Here is an 18,535-nt window from a genome sequence, read left to right on the forward strand (position 1 = left end):
TAATAAAATGAGAAAAGGTTTAATGCACTTGACCATTTGCCCAAATTCTAAGTTCTTCTCAGAACTAGGTACCAGGACTCCTAAGTACAGTTGTTTATAAATGTAGTTACAATTTTAATTAAGATTCTTTTTTAAGAGATAAAATAATTCCAGCACTATGGTTGGATTTAGACTTCATACCCCTAGGCCAACAATCTTCTGACTTGAGCTTCCTGCTGCAATTTAGGTGCAGGGGTGGACATAGTGCCTACTGTCATACTGTTCACAGTCCCTATGTGCAGGGCAGGAGTGGTAAAGGGTATGAAATAGGTTAGTATGTGCAAGAGAAAATTGCAGAAGGTACAATGGCTGTTAGTATGTGTAGTAGAGGAATGCAGAAGGTATGACAGACAAGAATATGGTGCAGAGGAGTGCAGAGAGTATGACACCAGATGTATATTCAGAAAATGTGAGATTGTAATATGATTAACACAATGTAGTCAGAAAAATCCTCCCTTCCCAAAATATCAGAAACTTGTCTACTGCTGATCTAAGATAATGTAACAGGTTTTTAGTTGAAAATGTTGGTCTGGAAGTAACCCACTATATGAATGCGTTATTCTAAGGTTCAGACTATAAAGCATCAATAAGCTTGCCTAGCACCACAATAATTTTAAACCTCCGATAATCTGGGATTTCTATCCTGAGCAGAATGCTAGTTGTGGGCAGGTAGAAAATCAAGGGACACAGTGTGGTGTGTGTGTGGTGGAGTGATTGGGTCTAGGGAAATTCTGTGGTTCTGGATTGGATTGGTGGCACAATTGGAGACATTTTGCTGTTTTTGATTAGATATGATCTTACCATACAAACACTGCAAGTTAAATCGACAGTTTCCTTCTGTATATTTTGTGCGTCGTCTATGTTGTAAATTTTGGCTAAAAGAACCCAGACCTAAAGTATCCCATGTATACTGCCTATGTGACTCACTAAACCCTACAACCAGCAGTCCTATTTTGTACACAAGCAGCTGACTGGTTTTTCTCTAAGAGCAGTACAAAGAATCTCAACAGAAAATTATCCCTGAAATCAGATTGTAGCAATAGTTTGTTGTTTACATGACTTGCTGGCGAAACAAGTGTTCTGTATATTTATTTGTATTATACTTCCTCCATTTATAAGTGATACGATTTTAGACAATATACACGTTGGATTAACTTTAGATACTTGCCTGTTGGTGTGCTATAAGATGCCACAGCACTTCCTTCCAGGTCTGCTGGTAGACATTTACCCCCTAGGAAAACTGAAATGCTTGCCATTTTAGGTATGCCTGGGTCTGTAGTAAAAAAAAAAGTTATTGGAAGAGAAATAATTGCAACTATGGCTACAAAAGATTGACAAACTAAATACATCTGTGCCATCAAATAAGAATTAAATCACAAGAGTAACACACACACCTCAGAAGCAAGCCAGCACAAAAAGTGACACTACAAATACGTGCCATCTCCCCAGTATGAGCACACAACCATGGCATTCCCAGAAAAAAAAACAGACAACACACACACACAACGTCACAAAAAATTTCAGAGACATCACACTGGTGTGACATCATATGAGAATATCACAAGACTCTAACTCAAAAGTGCAATCACGCCAATTTGACATCCCTAAAGTGTGATATCACATGAAATTACTGAGTATAGGTAGAGGAGCATAGAGTATAGACTTATACCTATATATCCTATACAGTTTGATCTGGACTGCAAATACATGTAACACTAAGAATCTCATTCACTGGTGTGTACTGTTCACATGACTGTTGCTGTGGGCTGACAGACCTGTGGGACATGTAGTGCCTGGGCAACAAAGAACAAATCTGATAACCAGCTCTTCCACTTTTTGGCCTAGTGTAAATGAACAACTGATTAAAGTAAGCAATCATTTTATCCTATTATGAACACACTACTTGATTGTATAAATTTACTGATCTATGTACACATGTGGGCACATACATGTATTTAATACAGGTAACTTAATGTAACAATAGATACACCTTACATTAAAACTCAGATATAAAATAAATAATACAGTTGTCTAGTTTGGGGCACATAGATGGGTTTTGTTTCTGAATCCTACATTTCACAATAAAAAAAAATGCAAACAGATCTTATTAGAGTCTAAAAAAGGCAAAAGAAAGGGAGAAGTAAGAGAAAGTGGAGATATATAGTAAAGAATCAGATGTATCAATAGCATTTTAAATTATGTTATGTGTCAAAAATGGATTATGAAACACTTTTTACTATTTACTCACCAACAGAATTAAAAATAAACTGGTCCTGAGTAACTGCTAGAAATGATGGGACTGTAATGGAGAGTATTGTCTTCTGCACCTGGAGTTTGGTCCGTATACATAACTATTTGGGAATAAAACCCAAAAATACATGATTTAAGGGGATTATTTGACTTAATTTACGTTTTTAACCCTAATTCTATCGAAACATAAAAAAAACGCATTTACACTTTGAACAAAATGAGAGGATTAGTGGGTATTCTTTTATTACATATACGTAAGGAAATGGTATGTAATTTTTTTCATGTACCTTATTTTGCCAGTGCTATGACTATCTTTACTAATCTGTGTTCAGGTAGATGTAAAAAATATTTAATATATTTTGCAAAAGCCTATGTAAAATCTGAAATACAAGTTGAAAAAAAAAAAAGCTCAAATCTAATACAAAATGTAATCTTTTTGTCATCTTACTTTTCCCTAGTTCTGTAAAAGACAAGGTGGTGTATATTTTCAGGGCACATTTTAGCCTTTCTGCATTTATCAGTGCTAAAATTTTGGCAGCACATTTTGGCTTACAAGCCTCAGTGACGGGTAAAAAAGGTAAAATGAACCGTGTTTTATTTCCCTAGAACGTGCAGACTGCAGACATTAGTCAAGGTGCACAGCAGCACGATTTAAGCAGAGTTTTAAATTGGTGATTACAGCTGGATTCCAGAATAAATCAAATCCTAGACCGGGACAGAGGTGAATTTAAGCTTTCTGTTAACCGGTTATCACTGTAATCAGTCTTCACATGCAGCTCCTTTTTTACACAAAAGTATGAAGTGGAAAATAAACACCTTTTGTATTTTCTGATGTTACAAAATGTCTCTATTCACTCACAGTCACCTCATATACCCTTTTCTTTACTGAACATTATAAACTGTAGTATTCTAGAACAAAATAACAACATATATTTTCTTTTCACTAAAAGTAATCAGGCATTTTTTAAAGTGAACATCAAGGGGATAATGATGTGGTGGAAAAAAACAAAGCACTTCTATTTGGATATTCTATAAAGTACATTACAAGTTATTTACTAGTCATCAGTTATATCACAAATCCAAATAATAACCCAAGAGCAGTTTGGGGATAGGACAAAAAATGTCAAAGTGTGTTACCTACCTAAATTTGTTTTAATACAGTGCTACAAAAAAACACAGTGCAAAAAAACAAAAACAGTAGTGCAAATTTAAAAACTTTACAGACAAACAGTTAAAGCAGAACTATACTCAGTTTATACTCACCTGTCACCATCCCATTTTGGGCGCCACCATCTTTTTCTTTCTTCTCTTTATTGTTCCGATCCTGAGCCATCCTAATTGGTTGGGCCACAAAGACACAACTACCATGCAGGCATGCAGGAGTTCATTCAGTGCCAGCAGCCACTGGGAAAGCCTGAATGTGCTGAGTATTTTTTCTACTATTTTGAGAGTTGAAGGAAGCAATCAGGCAGATAATATTGCTTACTGTAGAAGGGACATTGCCTGTCCCTTTCTGCAACTATGCCCTATCCAATTTTTAAGTGGGAAAGAAAAGAAAAATTCAGCAAAAAATTGATACAGAGACGGGGATAAAGGCAAAAAAAAAAAACTAATTGGGGTGAACCATAAAATAATTAAAGCCTGCAGATTACAAAGAAAAAACTGTTCAGCTGATTACTTCAGTTTTTTTACAACTGGTTTGCTGTGCTCTGCATCAGAAGTAATGTAAGTGTTCCTGATAAAGAATAGATATATAGAGTGGGCCGTGCATGGAGCCCTGGATCTTTGTAAGACCATTTAAGATTTATTCTATTGTATTGACTAAATATCTTAAACTACCCAAAATAGTGCAACGAAAGAATAACAAGAAAATAGGAAGATGTAATACATAACTGCAAAATATAGTTTTAAGGCCATAAGCAAATTTTAAAAAGAAAACCGATACCTTAACGGTTACTGAAGGGACAGCCTCTGAATCCAAAGCAATGTCAACAGCCTGCTGATGAAAAGAATCCATTAGTAGTAAATTAGTATGCTGTGAAATAGATTTAGCTTCAGGACTTACTATTTCACACTGACAGGGGGTGCTTAATTCAAACTGCATATCAAAATAAAATTATACCATACACAGGTTGGCAATGCTTCCACACCATTGCAATGCAGAATTAATAGTGTTGTCTACCCAGTACAGACGTGGGTAAATAATAGGTCTGATGCCTGGATCACAGGTAAGAAAACTATGGGCTACAAAGGGACAAAACAAAAACTGTAATGCAAGTTAATGTAATGGCATACTGCATTATATATAATGTTTTTATGTTGCTAACAATTTTACTTTAAAATATAAGATACGCCAGAATTAGACATGTTACATTACAAAGACTACATCTATTAGTAAAATCATAATACTAAAAGGCTGACAAACGGGTTATACATCTATGAAAACCCTTTGTGGCTATGATTTGTTTTCTTTTATCAGTGGACATAAATAGGTTCTCACTATTGGACATGTATGTATGATATCCTTGTGTTGTTCTTTTCTACCGTACTCGGTATACCATACTTTCAATGTATAAGATAAAGTTATATTACTGCTTTGCTAATATCATGTTACAATGCGGTAAATCCTTGAGAAAAATCAAACATACAGGAAAAGCTGATGTCTCATTGTAGGAAACAAAATTTTAATGTCTTAATGCACTTGTAATACATTTCAATTAATCTTTTTTTTAGGTCTATGTAATTTGTTTTCCTTTTTAGGGATAGGACACATTGGGCCACTGGTATGCTATAGGCAAGACCTTATATCCCAGCCCTTTTTTTATGAATTAGTGGTATTTGTAATAGCGCACTGATATATTCAACAATAAAAAAAATATAAGATTGCAAACTTACAGATACAGCATCAAGTGCAGGAGACACAGTTGCTGATAAAATCAAGTCATCTTCTTTTTCAGCCTTTGGCAAAATATCTGACACAAATTTTTTTTAACAAAATAATGTTAAAATTTCTAATAATACATTAAAAGAAAATACTGAAAAATGGAAAAAAACATCAATAGGTGAAGAAAAAAAATATTAATATATTACTGTATTATAGATTATATTATGTTAATACACAGGAAACAACTACATTTTTAAATCAACATGAACTGTTTTTTGATAACTTGTCTAGGTATAACATTTGATCTTCTATCTCCAAATAATTTTGCTAAAATACATATATATAACACAACTATATGAAGTGTAAAAAAAATTAATTTTCCCTTGTTTGTAAGTAAAAATGTAATTAATTCTACAAAATAGAGTTAAGTGTTTCATAAATGAACATTAAGATACAAATGGTTGGTTTTACACAAAAGATTGTGCTATAAATGAGTCATATTTTACTGGGTGCTTGCCACTGAGGTATGTCAATTATGCCAAAAAAAAAGTGCCATTTGGCATAATAGCAATACCACCACATGTACTATAGTAAAAAATGTAAACCATAATATGAAGTACACATGCAATGCAATGCACTTCTAACAAAGCTGTTCTTGTGTTCTTCAATCTGGTTGCAAATGCAGGTGAAACATCCAACTTCCCCAAGATTATCCAGAAAAGCAAGTAAGCCAGACTGTATTTTAAATTACATATAAAACGGTATAAAAAATGCTGCTTTACAAATATCACACAGGCAGCATTCATCTAAACCCCATCTCTCCTGCAACTTTCTGATATATTTCACCACTCCAGGGCTTAGTCGTAAAGGTAACCTGACTATCTTGGCATTCACCAGTAACATGGCAAACTTAACTTTTTTTAATTGAATGTATGATATATTTTTGCAACAAATTATCACTCTTCCCAACTAAATAAGTGAACCTCATATGTTTATCTTTTGCCCTAAAATTCTGTGAAAAAATGCTAAGACAAAGCTGCATTTCAAAAACTAACCCTCCATTATGAAAAATGGAGCTTCTAAAAACACTACACCCCAGAATTTCCATGATATTGGAGAAAGCTAGTATTTATGTTGTTCTTATTTTGTCCATAATTGAGACAATCACAAGGCCTGAACCCAGAACAGGACAAGCTCAAGATGGTGACATCTGTGACAGAGCGAGAACAGGGGTCTTAAGTTTATTTTATTGCAAAGGTGATATCACTTGTTTTTTCTGCATTAAAGGTCCTGTCTTATCACAATTTTTTAAAATTTTAGTGCTGCTCAAACTAGCGTAGCCCTAACCATACACCATTGTGTTTTACATGCAAAGTACCCACTTTTTCTGGATAAACTGGGAACAATTAAAAAAAATAATTTAAAAAATGTACTAAAACCAAATGTAAGCTTATTTAAGCTCATTAAGCTTATTTTTTTCTAAGTATATCTAAAAAAAAGGACTATACTTATTTCTTAATTTTCCATACACAAGCAATAAACCTCTGATGACACAACCCTAGCCTCCTATTGTGTCATCTTATATGAGCTAAAATGTTAACGTTGGTGCCTGATTCAATAATGTTTACTGTCTGGCTGAAAAACCTTTTAAGACAACATCAATGCTTTTGGATTGGGTGTGAGTCATGGTAGGGTTGCTGTCTCTCTCCCAGAAAAAAAGGGAAATTGGAGTGGCTGAAGTCCAGCTACTATTCATCACTTCTATTTCCTGAAGCAGATGACACACTAAGCTATATTAATTGTTTCAACATTCCCTCCAGAAAATCACACAAGGGCTACACTTTCCTGTACATTAAATGCCAATGTGCTAAATAGGAGAATAACCAATGCCATGAGTAACTGAAATGGAAGATCAACTTTGTTCTGACTTCAGACTGTTTTCAATTGTGCCAGGAAGCTGAATTCTGTAATGTTAACTTATTCTTACAAATATTAGAAAAAGGGGTCTGTGGAAAGGAGAGGTTAAGTGATACAAGTTCATATTTTTTTGGCTTTTAATCATAAAGAGTAAAAAAGTTGGAAACAAATATGAGTTAATTGCCATTTTACCCTTCTTTCCTGGTATAAAAATTCTAATAATCTATAGGAAACATCTTTATATGGCATGCAAAAAGAGATTAGGAATGAGAAATTAAAAAAAACAAAAAACACATTACCTTTAAGGTGTTGGAACATTTGATACTTAAATCTGATAATAAATAAATCATGCTAACATTTAATTAAACTTACTGTGCATTTTTTATACCTCTAAATTAAATGTATTATGAGTTGAAGTCATACATGCGTTAAAAAAATGTCAAATAACATGTTACAAACTAAATTATAGTAAATCTCACAACAATGTAAATTCATTTATTCACCTAACAGGCCTGATTTAATAAAGCTCTCCAAGGCTAGAGACGATACACTTTCATCAGTGAAGCTGGGGATGTGGTCCAGGATTGAAAAAAACATTAGCACAAACAGCAAATGACTTAAGAAATCAATTCTAGGTTTTCTGGGTCACCCAGCTTTATTGATAAAAGTGAATCCTCTCCAGCCTTGGAGAGCTTTAATAAATTAGGCCTAATATGTGAAGAGGAGCCCAGTCATGTAGGGATGCAGGCATCTGCACATTCAGCACACTCCCTAAGTGGTCATCATCTGTGACCAGGTTTAATATGAATATTCTGTGAAATGTTTCTGACCCAGTTTCTGTTCCTGCCCTTCGGATACTGCTCAAATTTCTGCTGCTGAATTTTGGGCTACACTTCAACTTGATATACTTTACTAGCTGCAAGTTAATGATACTGGTTTGCATTACTACCCCTTGTATGCTACGTTTGTTTGTCAGTCACCAACTCTGCTTTCACCTGACTGCTGCTGCCTGCTAATTTAGTCCTGTGGTCTGTTCAGTCCTACACCTGATGCTCTCTCCTGCAGTGCCAACTACATCTAGCATCACCAGCTGCCTGTCTTGTCAACGTAGTACTGTCTAGCCTTAGGAACATATACTGCAGAACTAGCCATTAATTTCTTATGGTGCCCTTACCAGGGCTTACCAGGGCCAAGAATGCATGTGAAGCAACCCCCACTATTACTGTCTCTATCAGGCACATGACATCATGTCACAATTATACACCACATCTCAAGTAAGCATCTACTTTAGTTGCATAGTTACAATATCGAATAAGATTTGGGGGAAAAAATTGGGGAAAAAGCCATAAATATAACATAGAAACCACTAAATGTTACATTATGTTGCATTTTTACCTTGTGTTTTTGAAGCTTCTTTAATTATTTTCTGCAGTTCTTTCATTTCCACATCCAGCTCTTCATAGTTAATGTCACGGGACTCCACCTTAGGAGCTTGGAAGAGTGAAGGGTCAGTACCCAAGTAGGAGCACTGTAAGTGACCACTGTCACTTAATGATACTATTATTCCTTTCATGTCCCTACAAGAAAAGAAAGCATATTGTACTAAACCATGGCAAATAAAATAATAATTGAATAATACAATTATAAACCATAATTATAGATTTGTGGTTTAAGAAACCATAAAGCAGCAACATTTGTCTAGACAAGTTAAAAATAAAAACATGTGTGATATTGACTACATTTTGAAAGTAAAGCAATGAATGGGTTCCAAAGAACTCCAAATTTGATTATCTGACACCTAGTAATGACTAAGCATGTTAAATAAATGGTAACAAAATAAAAGGTCCTGGTGGTTTTTGGGGGAAATATCACATGTGTAACTGTATGACTGCTGTCATATCCTATGGAGAATTTCACAGTGGCATGACTCCTGCTCGACACCCCATGCCTTATCTCTCCACAGAACTGAAAAGTGTTGTCTGTCAAGTATTCATTTTTTCTAGTGTCACTGGAAATGACCAGGAAAGAATGTTTCTGGCAACAAAATGTACATATGTACACACAAAAATATTGTTTGTAGCTGGTTAAATGATAGTCACTTGTAAAGAATTCATTGTTAATGGTGTCTTCTTTATAGTGATGTCTATTGCAAGCAATTGTGAAACAAAAACAAGCTTTTGACATTTAAGTGACTCTATCATATGAACAGTATGGGTTATGATACCTGACTTCAGGTACCACTGGTGGTCCGTGAGAAAATTTTGGTGGTCTGCAGCTCTGGCCTTTGCGCTCCCAAGCGAAGGACCATGTCTCCAGTATGAATCGCAGGATCAGGGCAGTGGGCAGGTTGTGTCTCGGGAGACGAGCGGGTTCTGGCATCATGACGCCACTCTGGGGGAAGTCTCTTCCCCTTTGAGTGACACACGGTTCCCCACGCATGCACAGTCCGAAGTCCGTGAAAATTAGTGGTCAGTGACATCCAAAAGTTTGGCGACAACTGGTATAGAGCCAATTATCTCTATAGAGTATCAAGGATCAAGAATGACAGCCAGGTAACCTATGGAAAGTTAGAGGTAGCAGCCTCTATTTCTCTCTCATGACACTGTGTCTTTCGATGCCCTCTCCTTGCATATGTAGTTGTTGCAAGGCTTATTTTAGAAGATGCTGAGAGGAAGAAAATAGGGGGAGATACGTCATATGGTTTTACATCATTCAATATAAGTAAAACACACCAAGGGTATGTATGTTCCCCATGGGGTCAGTGCCACCACAAAGCCAACAATAGACATGCCAAACATTGCCATATGTAGTATTATTCCATAATAAATAGTTGCATTTCTTTTAAAATCACTTGAAACTAAAAGTATAATATTACATCATTCATAGTGGAATTATTTCGGTTTAAAAGCTCTGGTCACACGAAACTATTAATGAAAAAAGACTAAAATATGAGATGATTTTAAAGGTAATATTTCTGCCTTTGTAATTCTATTTCTGCAACAAAGTACAAACTGTTCCGGTTCTACTTCATGAATGAAAACACAGTGTACCAACTAATGAGCACCATATTACTGCCACACTTCCTATTAAATTTAATTTACTAAAAATACATTTCTATTCTGAAAACTAAACTATGGAAGATACTATTTTCCGAACGTCTATCTTATCTAATACAGCTAAATTTACGGTGTGCCCGAAACTTAGTACCGAGTTTCTGCAAAATGTATTACCATATTTGGCGCTCGAGAAATGACACCTGCAATTGCAATTACCTTTCCACAAAGTTTTTACAAGGAATAATTCCGCTGTCTAAAGTGCCACAAGTCCCAAAGTGCCATATTTTTATAAGCCACTTCAAGTATTAAATCTACAGTATTTTTCAAAAGACCATAATCTGTACTTGTATATTCTGCTTTTCTCATGACATAACCAGTTTCTGAAGTTTAAAAAGAATTCCCAGGTACCTCGGATCAGCACAGTTTAATTGTAAGCAAAAGAAAAGTCCTAATTAGCCTGGTGTTTTAACTGATTTACAAAGTCATGTTTGTAGATTTATACCTAATAATGGTACAGACACTGTGTACGAAAAAAAGAAACATAATAGTAGATCTTTGGCAACGCAAGCTTTTAAATGTGAAGGTGTGAAGAATGGAGAAGACATTGCAGAAGGGAGCCTGTTTGTGTTTGCAGCAAAGAGATGATATATACACACAATATATGTAGGTGTGTATGTATATATATATTGCACATCCACATACAATGCATGCACACATATTTTCCTCTATGCTATAACGGTTACTTTTGATAAGTCAGTAAACAAAAAAGATATAAAAATATTAAAGCACATGCAATAGAATTTTGTTTTTCAGCTTTTGATAATTTATTGCTGTCTGCGTCCCAGTTGGAGAAATTCATCTTATTTTTCCTGGTGATTAAAACCTCCCTGCTCTACTCAGAACTCAAACAAAATTAGCTGGCAAGACATGATAAACAATGATTTTCTCAATAGGTTTTTAAAAGATCTTACGTCCATTAGAATTATTTAGTAAAAAATTAAAAATTAATACTTGTTATTTTGGCCTTTGATTCAACTTCATAACCTGTTAATCTGTGTTTCAAATGAAAGTGCTGAGCAGATTTGTGAACTATGTCATGTATTTGGTACAATCACCTTAAATAGTCAAGGATAAAAATTGTTAGATTTTTAATCTGGAAGTAGTGATCAACTGCCATCATGAGAAGTCTGTTGCCAGAAAATTGCACAAAATGCTTTTAAAAAGCAATTTGATGACAATACACCTAAACTTTGTAGGTGTTAGCAGTTCATATTGCTCAGGTTATAGGTTAACTCGAGTTCTTTTTATTGTTATTCAAGCGTTAGTAAATCCCAAAGAATTGTGTTTCAGATTACAGGCAGTGGTTCACCTTCAAAAGCTATATGGGTCACTTGCTGTGAAAGAAGAGAAAGTGGAAGAATGGCTTGTAACGCTAAAACTTCACAAAAGATAAGAACTTTCAAAGGACACTTTGAGTCAAATACATGGAACAAAGAAATCTGTTCTCTGTAATGGTAGCTTAAAAGTGAGAACAATACAAGATATGAACTCCTTTTTTGCTCGGGACAAAGCTTTTTTGTACAAATGTCAAATAAAACATTAAAATATGTCTATTTGGTTTTCTGGGCATAGTAAGTAGACATTTATAATAGCACCAACATATATTACAGCTGAGACGGTCTCTTCTTCCTACAATGCAAGGTTGTTATTACCAAGGTAGGTAAAATATGCAAGGTGACACAGAGACCAAATATACCATATACACTATATATTTCTGTGATACAGATTGGCTTATTAAAAAAACTGTGCCACTTCTCGTAAAATACTTCTTCTACTGTAGGAACTACCCAAAATAACTACCGCATTACTATTTGTGCAATACTGCTTGTATAAACCAGTTCAGCTTGTCTGGGTAAATTTCTGCACGGGGGATTATACTAAAAAGGCCTTGTTTTTTTTTTTTTTACAAAGAGCAATAACATCCAGCAAACTTTGACTCTTTTACTGCAGTTTTTTTGACTAATAATATATGGCATCCCAAAAATACATGTTACAGAAAGAAATTTATCTACATCTTTGGCGGGTATATAGAAACACAGATGAGCTACAGATAGGTCCATAAATATTTGGACAGAGACAACTTAGTAATTTTGTTTCTGTACATTGCCAAAATTAATTTTCAATGAAACAAATCAGAATATCAGTTATAAGTGTGTAGCATGGAAGAACTCAATAGTGCTAATACAAGGTCTACTCGATATGATCTGGTGGATTCAATATGAGATGTCGACTTATAAACTAAAGAGTTACACACTTCAGTCAAGTGTAAGAAAGAGATACCAGATATATTCCAGGATAAATTATGCTGATTCATGTTTTACTTCTTGGGCTGCTGGTTCCCCGAGTTTAACCTAAACCCCCAAGATATACTGTAAGTATGTAATTGTATCTGGAAATATGAAGGTTAAGTTTTCAAATTACCGCATATTCTAACTGAAGGATTGTTTAAACTATAAAATCTGATCTGAAAGTCTTTCCACACTTTTTCAAACAAATGATCAGCATCATTTAAAAGCTATAAATATACTTACTGGCCACTTCTTGAAATATACCTTGTTAAGATACTAAGAGGCCCAAAGTGAAAATATATCTCACACCATTACAACACCACCAGTGTGAACCTTTGATATAAGGCATAACATGTTGGTTCTTTATACATGAAGTTTATTAATATTAATTTTAATACCTATGCATGCTTTCATGTTGTTAATGTCACATTCTAACCCTACCATCCAAATACTTAAATACCCATAAAGAGGAACAACAGGAGGAAAAAGTACAAAAGAATTGGATCTGAAAGAACAGTCCAAGAAAATCAGGGACAGTAGGGAAGTATGGTATTGGTAATGGTACACTACTGAACAATTTAATCTTTATTTGGTATATAAACTGATCCACCCTCTAAAAAATAAAAGGTACAAGCCTTTTTTATGGCAAAAAAACAGTAGCCCAGTGTGCTTATCTTCTATATTACCTATCTGCAGTACAGCCATTGAATACATACAAGACCTGGGGAATGGCAGAACAGTGAATGTATTTCGGGTTCTCGTGTGCTGTGCCACGACATGTAGTACTTGTGAATGTGCACTTGAATTATCTACATATTTCTCAAATTATACATCAGTGATTCCATATGAGTACCTACACAATTATATATACTTGTGCTTCTCAACCCATTTCAGGAGTAGTCTCTTAAGCAAATGCACTTAAAATGGTCATTGGGATGTCTAAAGATATTAAACTGGAATCTTGATAGTGTCTTACACTTTCATCAACTCAATTTTGGTCAATACATCAAGACTTACATTTCACAAACATAAATATCTGTAAGATGTTAAAAGACATATATGTTGTGTAGACTCAAAATGGAATGTCCTTTAACATCTTACACAAGACCACTTACATTGAGATTTATTTATTTATTTATTTTTCATCCCTGTGCATACCTTTGTACTTGAGTTAAAGTATAAATAGGCATAAAAAAGAATGAAAGCATAAATGAAAAAAGTAATGGCCTTGTACAAACCATGTGTATTACATCAAATATTTGAAACTATTTACCAAAAAGCAGCAAGCAGTTGTATAAATAAAGACTGTAATCCACATAACTGAGTTTTATCTGGCCCTAGCTTGTGAAGGATGTCAAGAAAAAGCTGGCACAAAAAATAAATCCACAACATAGTTCTCAGCCGAAACAAAAACCTCATTTAACGGCTGTTGACAGACTAACACCTAATGTCAAATAATACCACCATAAAAAGTAAACTAAAGGATACAAAGAAAAGGGACTAAGTGATCCGTAAACTTGGAGTGCATGAAATACTCTAGAAAGCAGGTTACTTTTAAAAGGTGATGAGATTTAGGCAATTCTGGATAAGAACTGGGGAGCCATTTAAGTGCTTCACTCAACTGAAAAAAACGATTGTAGAAACCTGAAGAAATATCATGCTCCTGTGTGCTAAATGAGAGGTTGATAGAGTTATAGTGAAATGTAAATCATTCAAATTCAAAATCCTATTCAATCTCTTCTATTCTCACATTTTAAAATATAAATATTTCTGCTTGGCAAAGGAATTCACTATACTACTTTAATGTAATGAATTTAACATCTGAAGGTCATTCTTTCCAAATAGTGTGGGACTTGATTTAGCATTATATATAACCTCATTTTTATAAAATCCTAAAAGAAATTACTGCAAATTTTACAGAAAACCTAAAGCCCACTTTGCAAAGGGCAGAGAAGGTACCATTTTATTAGTTACCTCATTCTGTCAATTTATTTTGTATCGACACAAACTCATCATTGATAAACCACTGTTTTTCACAGTTTTTTATGGCAAACATTGGTCCAAGAAAAAAAAACAATTTCCAACCAACACTAGGTTATAGGATTACTGTGACACATGCCATTTTTTTTAAGCACTGACAACTACAAATTTTTTAACTCCTGTGTTTTCAGTAAGAGTCCTGTGCACAAACTCTAAACTTTAAGAGCAGGATGTGAAGGAACTTTTGTGGTTTGCAAACAGCCCTGATTTCAACCCTGTGAACACATTTGGGACTAACTGGAATTCTAATAGCAAGCCAGGTGGTCTAATGCAACTTCAGTACCTGACCTTACAATTGCTCTTTGACAAAATAGACACAAATTCCAAAGACATACTCCACAATTTTCAGGACCATCGGCAAATCCATAGCTATGGCTATGGTCTTTTCAACAGATGTCAGATCTCTTAGATTGTAAGCTCTTCTGGGCAGGGTCCTGTCCTCCTATGTTATTGTGTATGTACAGAGCTGCGTAATATGTTGACACTCTATAAATACTGTTTTTTATTATTATTATTATTATTATTAATAATAATAATAACTCATACAAGTGTGAAGGTCAGGTATTGACAAATTTTGTCTAGGTAATGTGTTACATGCTATGGAATATGCTATGGAGTGCACTTATGTCAACAACATCTTTTAGATAACATTACACATGTGTTCAAGTGTAATGTAATGCTACAGTGTGAAAGGAGACCAAAACTATCCCCCAAAATACGTCCATAAAACTTTAACCCCAAAGTGTGTCCTTAACACAAACCACTAAAACGAATAAGTTTTTTGTTAATATTGACCTAAAGCCAAAAGCACTGAGATCTCAACAGTAGGACACACTGAGAAACGTTTTATGTACCTAAGTGTATGTGCCTAGTTAAAGAGGCTACAGCTAGATTTGGAACTCAATCAAAATTCAAACGTACACCAAAAAGTCATTTTTAAAAATTGCTGTAATCTATGAGGCTGTATAGAACTCCACCCCAAAATTGGAATTATGCAGAAATCATCATGAGATAATGGGTAAATCTAAAACAAAAGCCTATCCTCTTGAAACCGTTGAGCCTATAATGTCAAATCTTCAAAAAAAACTTAAAGTGAACTTTTTTTACGGACTGAGCTGGCTGACAGTAGACTTTACTTTTGCCAAATTGTTCTTGGCCACAACAATAGGCTTATTAGTGGCAAAAACAGCAACAATGCCAATTTATTAATTTAAAGCTGCTATAATTTCTGGTCTGGATCTGTAAGTCTGGTTTTAGTAACAGATTTCAAATTTTAAAGCAAAGACATTTTGGCTTATGAATAGCCGACTCTTTACAAGCAGGAGTAAAACTTGTAGCAGTTTTGCATTTTAACACATATGGAGGAGGCATGTATCAAGCAATACATCCTCTCTATGTGGATAAGGGGAAAGATTCACCCTAGTCTTCAAGGTGTTTGACTTATCCTGCAGCATTGTGTTTGTAATGAGCCTATAAAATTTGGAGAGGAGATTAATTTTTCTCGTCTGTTTAGATGCAAAGGGTTTCCCTTGTCCCCTATTCTAAATTTGGTCAAAAATGTATTAGGCAAAAGTTTTATTTGTAAGTACCCACATGCATTTGGTGGAAATGCTGCCAGCTCTGCCGTAAGTATTGGAAAAGTCCTAAATTTGCTTTGCCCCATAAACTTGAAACCTTGTATCTCTATCTGCTGCTCATAGGTTAAAGAAGGTCTTCTCTTCTAGTGTGAACCATGGAAAGTCTACAAACAGACCTAGAAGAGATAGGCTAGTTGACGAAATGCCTATTTTACTGGCACAATCCTTAAGTGTATGCATCATCAATGGTAAAGGCTGATCTAACAGACTTCTGTAATCTTTGTCCACTCAGATGATATGTGCCAGGTTCCCACCCACTGTATTTTCTCCATTCAGTCCCATTCATAATTCTTATAGTCTGTATGTAAGCTAACTGTATGTAAGCTGGTCATGGCTACTGTTATGTACTTTTTTTGTTAATGTCTGGGAGACCTAGACCATTACTGGGTGTCATGGAACTTACTGGTGGGGTAGTGAACTCTCACTATCACCAGCCAATTTGGCTGGAAGGTGAAGTTTAGGATACCCACCTCTAGCTTCACCAATGCAACCTGCAAAGGATGACTTGGGAAGGTAATGCCCAAGTTGCGGTCCTCGAAACAGGCCAGGGCCAGTGACAGCTGACAGTAGCAAGACCGATGCAGATTTGTGAATTCCACACAACGATATTAATTATCTGGCATATTTATATAAAAAGATATAAGGAAATTTGATAGAACACATCTCAAGAAAGAGGCAATGATGATGTTGATTTATATTACATATGTGAAAAATGGGTAGTGTGGAAATTAATTTGCGATAATTAATTACAATTGTTTGTCAGCCAAATACACAATCATTTTTAGTTGTTTGCAAAGCAAACCAAAATTCATTAAAAATTGAATGTTGTAGGAATCTTTCCTTTAAAATATTTCTGAATGCTTTGCTGACCCACTGCATCTCTGACATCAGATTAGAGAGTGATATGTGTAAGTTATGGATGAAGAGAAAAATGTCAATGACAAATAGCTAATAGCTTGCAGTGGGTCAAGCCAGTCTGGACAGGTTTTCAGTGTCAATAAAAAATCAAAGGGGATAACCCTTTTGAATACTGTTCATGATCGAAAACGATAGAGACAAGCTCTCAATAATATTAACTTTGGATGAGAAGTTTTGGTATAAAGCCAATGTCCATGAAAGCACATTCTTCTGCAGACACAAGGGCCTCAGAAATTTGAGTCCACCAAGGAATAGACTGAAAAAAAGCATTTTGTTTAGCCACAAAATAAAAAGAAATGGTTTTAAAGTCACCTTTTTAGTTACGGATAAAATGGGTTAGATCTTCTCGTAAATTCTAATTGCTATCAGTGTCCATTTTGGTAATCACTGTCACGTAAACATTCAAATCCAAATCTTTGTTTCCCAAAAATATATTTAATTTCTATCGTCCTGACTATTCTACATACTTTTTGCATTTTCATGTAAACAAAGAATATATAAAGATATGACTTGGCTAAAAGACTGTACACTACAGTGAGGTCAGTCCAAGAACAATTCTTATGGTTTTTAATGCTGTCTAAGCTGAGATGTGTAGTCCCAAAGTACAGGGATTTAGATCAAAAAGCTGTCTAGTAAAATTGCATTTCAGGCATAGGTTTATTGACTGGAAAGATTTAGAAAATCTTTTTTTCTTTATTTTTACTTGATATAATATATTTTGTGAGGTTATCATGCATTTAAAGGAAAACACACATAATAAACACACACGTATAAAATGTATGCCAGGTGATATGGTGGTCACCAGAAAAAGTCCCATACCAACCCTGCCTATTGCTAACAAATGTATAGAATAGAATCAAGGTAATGAATGGAAACATTATACTAAATGTGATTGGAACTCATTTCTTTTGGGAAAACACTGATACTACCATTATACTAAGTATAACATACATGATACATTTATGGTGTATTCCTAACAAGGAAAGTATTATGGATAAAAAATGTCTGAAAGATAATAATTTTTTACATAGTTTGACCATGATGAATTCATAGAGGGATTAGCCATGTTTCTCAAAAGTGTGGGGATACAAAGCACAATAACATGTCTACCCCACACTATAATTGTCCAAATATGCTACTGTATATGAAATTATTATTTTTATGAATCTACATTGTAGTGTGTTTGGAGCAACAAGAGTTATCCCAGGAAGGAAGTTCCAAAATATAGTTTGAACACTGTACTCTTAGACCTTACTGTATTTGCAGCAGTGATCTAAAATGAAAAATGAAAGCCACAGTGCAATCACTTGAACTTTGCTGTGTATTATAAATAGTCAAAGCTTTAAAGAGGAACTAAAGATTCACTTTTAAAAATGCTCTATCAGGCAGGACATTTTTGCAGAAAAGGAATAGACAACATCCCTTCTGCAATAATCCCTCCTACCC

The 18,535-nt window shown here is 34.7% G+C and overlaps 1 protein-coding gene across 5 annotated transcripts in view; it reads right to left on the minus strand.

Moving 5' to 3' along the window:
• BBS9 (Bardet-Biedl syndrome 9) overlaps positions 1–18,535 on the minus strand; it is a 165,561-nt gene that overhangs the window by 94,972 nt on the left and 52,054 nt on the right. For 4 of the 5 annotated variants that reach the window (XM_072412230.1, XM_072412225.1, XM_072412229.1 and 1 more), the window contains exons 11-15: positions 8,486–8,667; positions 5,185–5,261; positions 4,235–4,288; positions 2,288–2,390; positions 1,208–1,312 (exon numbers count right to left, since the gene is read on the minus strand). In XM_072412230.1, coding sequence (XP_072268331.1) covers positions 1,208–1,312; positions 2,288–2,390; positions 4,235–4,288; positions 5,185–5,261; positions 8,486–8,667 — 521 coding nt within the window. The remainder of the gene's footprint in view (positions 1–1,207; positions 1,313–2,287; positions 2,391–4,234; positions 4,289–5,184; positions 5,262–8,485; positions 8,668–18,535) is intronic. The other variant, XM_072412228.1, reaches the window with a different exon arrangement.

Source organism: Pyxicephalus adspersus, chromosome 5 (assembly GCF_032062135.1).
Source record: "Pyxicephalus adspersus chromosome 5, UCB_Pads_2.0, whole genome shotgun sequence".
NCBI lineage: Eukaryota > Metazoa > Chordata > Amphibia > Anura > Pyxicephalidae > Pyxicephalus > Pyxicephalus adspersus.